The sequence below is a fragment of the Lepus europaeus genome, chromosome 19 (genome assembly GCF_033115175.1).
Source record: "Lepus europaeus isolate LE1 chromosome 19, mLepTim1.pri, whole genome shotgun sequence".
Lineage (NCBI taxonomy): Eukaryota > Metazoa > Chordata > Mammalia > Lagomorpha > Leporidae > Lepus > Lepus europaeus.
Window position 1 is genome coordinate 6766216 of NC_084845.1, and position 9611 is coordinate 6775826.

General features: G+C 65.1%; 1 protein-coding gene across 1 annotated transcript; it reads right to left on the minus strand.

Annotated features, from left to right (window-relative positions):
• Positions 1-3918: 3918 nt before the first annotated feature.
• Positions 3919-6567, minus strand: LIN7B (lin-7 homolog B, crumbs cell polarity complex component). Its single transcript, XM_062176511.1, has 6 exons — positions 6504-6567; positions 6151-6269; positions 5957-6028; positions 5215-5424; positions 4271-4434; positions 3919-4021 (listed from the first exon to the last, which is right to left on the minus strand). Exons 1-6 carry the CDS (start codon positions 6538-6540, stop codon positions 4000-4002), a joined length of 624 nt encoding a protein of 207 aa, XP_062032495.1. The 5' UTR covers positions 6541-6567; the 3' UTR covers positions 3919-3999.
• Between the last annotated feature and the right edge of the window lie 3044 nt (positions 6568-9611).

The window sequence follows — 9611 nt, forward strand, 5'->3', positions numbered from 1 at the left end:
GGCCAGCCTTAGGCCAGAAGCCAACGTGGTGTCTGAAATCCACCACCAGGGGGACGCTTTAGGGAGGCTGCTCTGGGACCTCAGGCTCATTCACTAGAGAGAAATGAAACACAGCAAGTCTGGGGTCCGATCTGTGAAGCCGCCGTACCGCGCTGACAGTGTGCTGGGATAAGGACACATTCCAGGACTGGAGTCTGGAACCTAGAACCAGCCGGGAGCAGCCTGGCCCCTTAGAGAGCGGCTCAGTCAACCCCAGAGCCCCAGCCACAGAGGGCGTCAGATCGACACCCAAGGCAGTGCCCAATGAGCCCAGCTAGGAGATGTCTTCTAGCACTTGACGAGAGGACGGTATAACAGGGACTATGGCAGGGGTCGCATCCTTGGTTTGATGACGTGTCTAGATGGCATGAGAACCCTGCAGGCAAAGCATGTGCTCCGGAATGCAGCACTCGCACCCGGGTCTGAGGGAAACAGAAAGGAGCAAGAAGTTTGCCTGGAACTTGGAAGGGGCTGCAGCAAATGCAGGAGGAGACCTGAGAATTTCCTGAAATAAAGGCTGAGCTGGCGAAGCGGGGGAGTTGTTCTGGAAATGAGACATTTCTAGGCTGAAGGCTCCAGAGAGGAGAGAGCCTAGAACATGTTTAGAATGCCAATGTGGCAGACGGAGGAAAACGTGTATACTCGACCAGGGGTCGAGGCTCAGGCTGCCCTGGGGAAAAGACAGGCCAGGTGGAAACGGGTGGGCCTGGCACCTAGAACCCGGAGACATAGAACATTGGGAACATACAGGAACACAGAACATCTTGCTGGGAATTTTCTGGATTTAAGACTGAGAAATTAGACACTACCTTAAACAGAAAAGTGCATTCCAAAGTCCACAGCACCAATTGAAAAAAACCTGGTGAACATAATTCATACACATTTGGAACTTAGAGAGTCCTTGGTAGGAGAATGGCACCTAGAACAATGCCAAGGATATGGCTCATAGAACACATCTAAAATGACCTAGCAGACTCTGTAAGGGCTAGCTGTGGAAGTTTGGAATATGTCTGAGGAGTGGGTGAGACTAGATTTGGACAGAGGACGTCATCTAGGCATTTGAAAAGATAAATAGGAAGAGACATGCCTAGAACGTAATGTCTGGCCCAGAACCTAGTCCATGCCTTGGAACAGAGATGCACTGGGAGTGTCCTGGCATCTAACATTCTAGAACACGGCCCATTCTAGAACATGCAAAGGCACATGTGTTACTTAGAAACGCGGAAGACAGCGGCCAAGTTCTAGACCACGCAATGAGCCTAGGACACAGAACACGTCTGAAGGAAGGGGTGTGCGTTGGCTCATCAGCCCGAGAGAATGCACTTGGGAAATAGGACATCATGATACGGGCCCCAGGGGGCAATGCGTCTTGGGGAGATGGAAGAGGCCAGAGAGCCCCAAAGCCCAGCACCCCAGATGATATGGGGATAAGGCAGGGGATTGTCAAGGCCATCGGGGATACGAAGCTGAGGGCAGAGACGGGAGACCCTGACAAACGTGAGATCAGAGAAGCTGCACGCCTGGAGTGGGGGGCACAGAGCTGGGGGCTTGGGCTCCTGAATCCTTTTGGAGGTCAGAGATGCGGCATCAGAAGCTTAGAGCCAGATTCCCTGGGAGGGGGAAAGGCTGGGACACACACAGGTGAAGGTTTGGTGGGGCTGGGGGGGCAGCTCAGAAGCTGGGGTTTGAATTCCTGAGTCCCTGAGGGGCTGGAAGAATGGGGACAAGGCATCTAGGTCTCCTGGGGTTGGGGGGGGGGAGGTGGGGGTGGACAGAAGCCAAAGCATCGCATTCCAGGCCCCTGAGAGGGTGGGAGTCCCAGCACCCCAGCCCCTAGGGGAGCAGATGCTGGGGTGGCAGAAGGCCGTGTGCATTCAAGAAACACGGGAATGCTGAGCTTGGTGCCAACGGCGGCGAAAGCTGCAGACTGGACTGGCAGGGGTGAGGGCTTCCAGCTGGGTTCAGCAGAGGGAAGGAACCCCCAGGGGTGGACACGGCCCCCAAGGCGGACAAGGCAGGAATATTCGGAAGCCTGGGCTCTTGGGGGAGCACTGGGAGTCCCGGGAACACGGGTGCCAAGGATGGGGCCGAGAGCTTGGACGGCGGAACCCTCAGGCCCGGGTATCCCCGGGTCAGAAGCGCGGCGGGGGGATCTCCCCCGCGCGGCCCGCGCCCCCTCCCTGGCGGCGGCGGCATGGGGTGGGGGAGGCGAGGCTTCCGAGAGCGCTGACCATGGACAGCTCCAGAGCGGGCCTGTGTCCAGGGCGGCCGCCCAGCTGTCCTGGACCGAGCGACGCGGCCGGCTGCTCAAGCCGGAGCCTGGAGCCGGGCAGACGGGGTGCGCGAGTGGGGGACGATGCGGACGCGAAGGGGGGCGGCCGGACGTCGCCAGGGGAGTCTGACACCGCACAGCCCAGCCAGCGTCTGCAGCTCCCGGGACAGGGCCGAGGAGGGGGGATCTGGGCCCAGAGGAGGTCCCCGGGGGCTGAGCCGAGAGATCCAGGCTCTGGGCCCGAGAGGAGGCGCAAGGCGGAGGTCCGCCTGGGATTCTGGGGTTCGGCTGGGGACTCGGGGCGCCGGGAAGGGGCACGCCTGAGTCTCTGGGGCTGGGCTATGAAATCTGGGCTCTGAGTCCCTGGGGATGAGGAGGAGAATCCAGGATTTCGAGGAGGCGGGAGAGGCTCGCCGAGGGGTCCCCGGGGTGGGCGCTGCCAGGCAGGCTGGGCCGGGCTCTCACCTACCTGGTCCGCGGCGGCTGCGGGCGGAGCCGGGCTGCAGGAGGAACGTGGGGTGGGGTACGGGGACCGGGCGGGGCCCCTGGCGGCGGCCGGGGCCCGGCTCTGTGGCTCCGGAGCCCTGTCTCCGCGGCTCGCGCGGGCTCCGCGTCTCTGGCTCCGGCTTGGGCGCCGGGGACCCCCCTCCCCCTCACAGTCTCACAGTCCTCTACCCCCTAAAATAGCCCCCTGCCCCTGTCACCGTTCAGCCTCCCCCCGCGAGGCCGCAGCCGCCAGATCCAGGGGTGCCCACCAGCGCCCCCCAAATCCCACCTTCCCCCCCAAAAAAATTCCTCCTCCCTCCCCCTCCCCCCACCGCTCCCGGGCGGTCGTGGCCCCTTTAACAGGAGACTGACAGACGGCCCAGAGTGGCCAATGGGAGGCGGCGTCGGCGCCGGCCGGCGACTAGACCCCGCCTCCGCACGGGCCGGGAGGGGTCGCGCGGGCGGAGAGCGAGAGGCGGGGCTCAAGGCGCGTCGGCCAATCGGCGCGCGGCGTGCGGCGGCTGGGGCGGGAGGCGGAGCCCGGCAGGGGGATGATGTCACCTGGAGCGAGTAGCGCGCGGCGTGGACCGCGAGCGGCGACCCCGGATCCCGGCAGGGGCGCGCTCTGCCCCTCGCAGCGCTCGGGACGCCGGGGCCGGGCGGGCCGCAGGATGAGGAGAAAGGCTGGGTTTGCAGGTGAGGGAGGCTCCCGGAAGGCCTTGCTTTAGTGGGCAGGTGGGGAGGGGGTGGTTGAGCGCCCAGCGGGCGAGCGCACCTTATGCTGCACCCCTGCCGCCCGCCTCGGGAACTGCACGCGGCGCCCCCACCCCCGGCTCCCACGCAGACGAGCGTGCGGCCTGCAGGGCTCCCCCGGCGGACGAGGCTAATGGTTCGCTCCGCCCCGCCCACACAGAGGCCGCCCACTGGCTCCCGCCGCTTCGGGACTCCGCCGTCAGACCAGCCGTGGAGGAAGGGGCTTGGCCTTGGCTCCGAGCGTCTGTCTTCTCCGGCTCTGGCCCCGGTCGCGTCGGAAAGGGGCGTCCTGGCAGCCCTCCCCCCCCCCCCCCCGCCCCTCGCCCCGGCGCTCCAGGTGCAGGACAGACAGGCAGACACTCAGTGAGGGGGTCCAACATCTTTAAATAAGGAGCCAGCGACAATAAATACTGTACAGGGGTGAGGGTGAGGGTCCAAGATCTGTGCTGTCAACCTCGGGACTCCAAGGATCTGCAAGGAGGGAGGGCGAAGAAAGGGGAGCCAGGCTCAGCGCAGGGGGCGGGGGGCAGCCCGGCGGGGCACCACGGGGTCAGGCAGGACCGGGGTTCCAGAAGCGAGGGCCCAGGGGCGTGAGGTGCGGCCGCCCAAGGAGCTGGGGGCCCTCCCGGCCTGCGCGGCTGGGTCAGCATCCCCGCAGGGCAAGGGGCCGACGCTGGGGGTGGCAGTCCAGGCCCGGGGCGGCCGGGGCCGGGGGCTCACGAGTAACTCTGGTGCTGCTGGCGCCGGCGGGCGGACCGCATCTTCTCGAAGCGGGCCTCCATCTCCTCCAGCACGCGGGGCGTGTACCGGACCACCAGCTTCACCGAGCCCTGGGCGGCCTTTAGCAGCTCCACCGCCTTCTCGTGCTGCTCGCCCTCCACGCTCTGCGGGGTGGGGTGGGGCAGGACAGCTGGGCCTGGGGCCCGCCCCCCCGGCCCAGCCCCCACCGGGGATAGTGCTTGCCGAGCCTGGTGCCAGCCCACAGGTGCCGGGGCCTCAAGTCCTCCTCGTGGGAGAGCCATGAGCTCTTGGCTCTGTGTCTTCCCCCAGAGCCCTCCAAGTGCCCCTGACAGGGGTGGCCTCATGTCCAGCTCTGCCGCTGAGCCGGACATCCGGGCCCAGGCTGGTCACTTCCCTCCCTCCTACCCTAGCTCTGTCCTGCTTTGCACGGCCCCTGACTTACCCAGCCTGCAGTCTCTCCTCCATCCATTTCCCACAGTCCCCGGGGTGCGGGGTGTCTTCTTGTACCCCTAAGCTGGGCCTTTCGCCCCACCACGGCTCCCCAGCACCCTGGGCACAAAGTCCCAGCTCCTCTGCAAGGCTGGCCCTGGCCGCCTGGCCCTGGCCGCCTACTGCACCCATGGTGCTCTGAACTCCCTGGCTGCCCCTGCAGACAGAGGTACAGCCCCGGTCGCCGTCACCCTCAGCCACAAACACCCCCTACCTTCTTTACCCAATCAGATGTTGCTTCTCTGGCCAACCTTCCCTATTCATGCACTGGCCCGGGGCTCCACGTGGACTCAGACCCGGTCAGGGTCCACCTCGCTCGCCATAGAAGCGGAAGCCCGCTTCTCTGAGGGCGCCCGGCATGGCCCGGCACGTGCAGGGTGAATGCCGGCCTGCAGGGACTGCGCTGGCCTGGACAGGCTGTGCCCCCGACTCACCACACCGTTCACCGACAGCAGCTGGTCCCCACGCTTGAGGCCTCCGTGGCGGTCGGCCACGCCTCCGGGGATGACCCGGGAGATGTAGATGGGCGAGTTCTGCTCCTTGCCGCCCATGATGTTGAACCCCAGCCCCTCATCTGTCTTGGGCAGCTCCACCACCCTGGGATGTGCGTGGCCCTCACTGGCTGTGAAGGCAGCCACCGTGGCCTGGAAGAGAGAAGTGGGGGTGAGGGCCCTTGCGCCGCAGTGGGCTCACGGGCCGGGGTGCGCGCGGGACGCTGCCGGCCCTGGGCTGAACACGTCGTGACCTCTGAAGTTACTTGGAGTTGCTGCCATGCCAGAGAGAGAGAGAGAAACCTGTCTCCATCCTGCAGGCGCGGGCGTTCGATACCCAGCACCTGTCAATCTTGTTTTTAGCGGTGGAAAACAAGGCCTGGCGGGGAGCTGAGCAGCCCCAGCGGCAGCTGCCTGGTGCAAGCTTGGGGGAGACTGCAGGGCTGGGGGGACGCCGGGGGTTCGCCACCAGGCACGCAGGCAGCCACTGGCTTCCATTTGTAGTTGCAAATGACATTTGCTTAAGTTTACAACGCGCAGTTATTTAAAGGACGCTATGAATAAGTAATAAGGGCGGTCCGTGGAGTCGGCAGCTCCACGGAGCAGCAAGCGAGCAGCGATGACTGGCACCGAGCTAGACCCGGCGGTGGGGCGGCTGCCGCGGGCGGGGGCTGGGGGCGCCCACCTTGGCCGTGGCGTGGGCCCGGATCTCGGCGCTCCCGGCGATGTCCAGAGTGTCGTAGAGCTGCTCGTACACCTGGGAGAGGAGGCAGCCGCATCAGGCAGCCCCCAGCCCCTCTCTTCCCCTCCCACCCGCGGGGGCCGCCCCGCCCCCGGAGCTGCGGGAGCCGGGGCGCCCCTGCGCCGCGCCCCTCTCACCTCCCGGATGGCGGAGCAGAAGCGGCTCTGCAGGACTCGCTGGAGGGCCTGCAGCTTCTGCGGGGGCAGCTCCCCGCTGCGCTGGAGCCGCTCCAGGAGCTCCACGGCCCGGGACACGTCTGCGGGGCAGGGCGCGGAGTCAGACGCGCGAGGGCGCGGGGGGACCCCGCCGCCGCGACCCCCGGCCCCGCCGCAGGGCTGCGCGCCGAGCGCCCCCGGACCCTCCCACACCCACAGCCCGCCCCGCCCACCCCGCCGGGTCCGCCCGCCCGCCGCGCCGGCCCGGCCCGCGGCTGCGATCCGACGACGCGGGCCGCGGGCCGGGTGGGCAGGGCCCCCTGGCGCCCGCTTACCCCGCTCCAGCCCCAGCGGCTCCACCAGCGCAGCCATGGCGGCGCCACAGCTGCCAGCCGCCCGCCTGCCCCGTCGCCGGCCAGGGGGCGGGGCTGCGCGAGGCCACGCCCCGGAGGCGGTGGCGCGGCGGCGCGCGTGCGGCTGCGGGGCCCCGCGCCCGGGCGGGCCGTCCCGCGGCAGCCCCGGCCCGCCCCTATCGTTCTCCCACAGCCGTTCAACAAACAGCCGGCTACGGCCGCGCTGGGACTTGGGATGGAGCAAGGTCGGCCACGACAGGACCGTGGCCTCGAGTCCCGGGAGGAGCGGAGGACGGGAGAGGGGCGCGCGGAGGCCGCGCGGGCTGGGAGCACCGCGGGCCCCAGCGGCTCGGCAGGCAGGTGCGGCACGGCCTGGTGCGTTGGGAACCTGGGCTGGGTCTGTGAAGACCACCGTGGAGGCGGGGCTTGGGCGGGAGCAGGGGGGGAAGTCCCCAGGGTCCCCGAGGCGACTTGCACCCAGGCGCATGCTGGGACGGATGGGGCAAGGGGACAGACGGACAGTGCGCGGCTGCGGATGAGCGGCGGGGCTCTGGGGCTGTTGGCCGAGGTCTGTGTGGAGGAGGGGTGCAGTACCCACAAGACCCCAGCTCCGGAGCTCAGCCGGCACCTGGCCTGGCACCGGAGAGGGCCTAGCTCGGCCCGATTCCCCACTGGCCCCCGGGGTGGCGCAGCGGGTGAGACCGCTGCCTGGGTTTGAGGCCTGGCTCCTGCTTCGCTTCCGGCACTCGGGCGCCTGACACCCCCGTGGGACACCTGGACCGAGCTCCCGTCTGGCTGGTTGCTGAGCGTGACGCTCACTCTGCCTTTGAAGGAGGTAAAAGTAGAGGAAGAAAGCCAGGAGGAAGGAACCGTGAGATCAGGATTTTCTAAGGCGTGGCTGATTCCCCGGGGACACGTGTGTCCCACACCAGCCAGGGTTCAAGGCCAGGCTCCCTTCCAGCGCCAGCTTCCTGGTGCCTCAAGTAGTGGTCGCTGCCACCAGGCGGCAGACCTGCTGCTGCCTCGGGCCTGGTCTGGTTCTGGCTGCTGGGCGCAGGTGGGGACATCTGCCCAGCTCTCTTTGCTTTCCAAATTAAAAAGAAAAAGAACGTTGAGAGAGGGTGAGGGAATGCAGACCAGTGTCGGCCCGCTGTCCTCTGGCTGAGCTGGACTGGGCTGTGGAGTCCAGAAGAGGCCCGGTTCAATGTGGGGGTGCTGGAGCAGGTGTGGAGACCCCGTCTCTACAGCATTTCCTTTGTCAAGATTTGTTTAACTGGAAGGCAGAATTCGAGGGAGGGAGACACAGGGATCTTCCATCCACTGGCTCACTTCACCCCCCCAGTGGCTGCCGTGGCCCAGGCTGAGCCAGGCTGAAGCCAGGAGCCTGGACTCCATGTGGGTCACCCATGTGGGTGCCGGGCTCAGGCACTAGCTTTCCCTTGCGCATCAGCAAGAGCTGGATGGGACGTGGCGGACCTGGGACTTGAACCGGTGCCCACGTGGGATGCCGGCACCACAGGCTGCGGTAAACCCCCTTCTCATCCTCTTCCTGGCACAAGGGCTCATCATGAAAACACCAGTCCTGGGGCGAACGCTATGGCGTAGCGGGTTACACATGGGCGGGCGCCAGTTTGAGTCCCGGCTGCTCCACTTCCGATCCAGCTCTGCTATGGCCTGTGAAAGCAGGAGATGGGCCAGGTCCTTGGGCCCCTGCACCCACGCAGGAGACCCAGAAGCAGCTCCTGGCTCCTGGCTTCAGATTGGAGCAGCTCCGGCCATTACGGCCAGTTGGGGAGTGAACCAGCAGATGGAAGACCTCTCTCTGCCTCTCCTCCTCTCTGTGTAACTCTTTCAGACAAATAAATTTTTTTTTTTTTTTTTTTGACAGGCAGAGTGGACAGTGAGAGAGAGACAGAGAGAAAGGTCTTCCTTTGCCGTTGGTTCACCCTCCAATGGCCGCCGCGGTAGCGCGCTGCGGCCAGCACACCGTGCTGATCCGATGGCAGGAGCCAGGTGCTTCTCCTGGTCTCCCATGGGGTGCAGGGCCCAAACACTTGGGCCATCCTCCACTGCCTTCCCGGGCCACAGCAGAGAGCTGGCCTGGAAGAGGGGCAACCGGGACAGGATCGGTGCCCCGACCGGGACTAGAACCCGGTGTGCTGGCGCCGCAAGGCGGAGGATTAGCCTAGTGAGCCGAGGCACCGGCCCAAATAAATCTTTTTAAAAAAGAAAAGAAAAAGGAAACGCGAGTCCTGGTACCTTCCCTACGTCTCCCACTTACTGGCCGGCTGTGACGGTGCCGACTCCCTGCCCTCACTCTATCACTCTCGTGGCAGCAGCTTCCGGCTGGCGGGACGCCCAGCGCCCGTTCAACACAGAGCCCGCGGGGAGCTGAGCCCGCCTCCTGGACAGCTTCTCGGCCTGCGATTTCCACGCACCTTTCCTTTTCTCCCAGTCTCGTTTTCTTTCAAAATCTCCAACACGGCGGCTGTCTTGCTGAGTCTTTTTGTCCCTTTTTGAGAATCTCACCAGGACCTGGACAAACTGCCATCCTGGGACTTCCTGCCGCTGAGCTATGGACCATCATTTCCTTTTGCCGCCGCACTTAGAAAAATTACTGAGACAGAGGACGTTCCCACACACAGGCTGTCTGAACGCCAGTGCCGACGCTGGGCCAGGCCAGATCTGGGAGCCAGGAACACAACCTAGGTCTCCCACACAGACGGCAGGAAACCCAGGTGCCCCTCATCATGGCTGCCTCCCGGGCTCTGCATTAGGAGGGGAGGTGGGACTTGAACTCAGGTACTCTGACACAGGCGCCTGAACTGCCAGGCAGGATGCCCACCTATTTCAAGTCCATTCTGGTTAAAAAGCTCAGTAAACTTGCTAAAAACGCAGTGTGATGTTTCTCAGTTGGTCCGAATCTTTCCCGGCACTCCTGGTGTTTGGTTGTCTCATCAACTGTCAGACCCGCCAATGGGATTCTCCACTTGTTCTCCCAGCTCTCGGACTTCCACCCAGGTCCTAGATCCCACATGTTTTTCCTTGTCTCAGCCAGGTCTGTTTCCAGCCTCTCCCTCGCACGCCTGG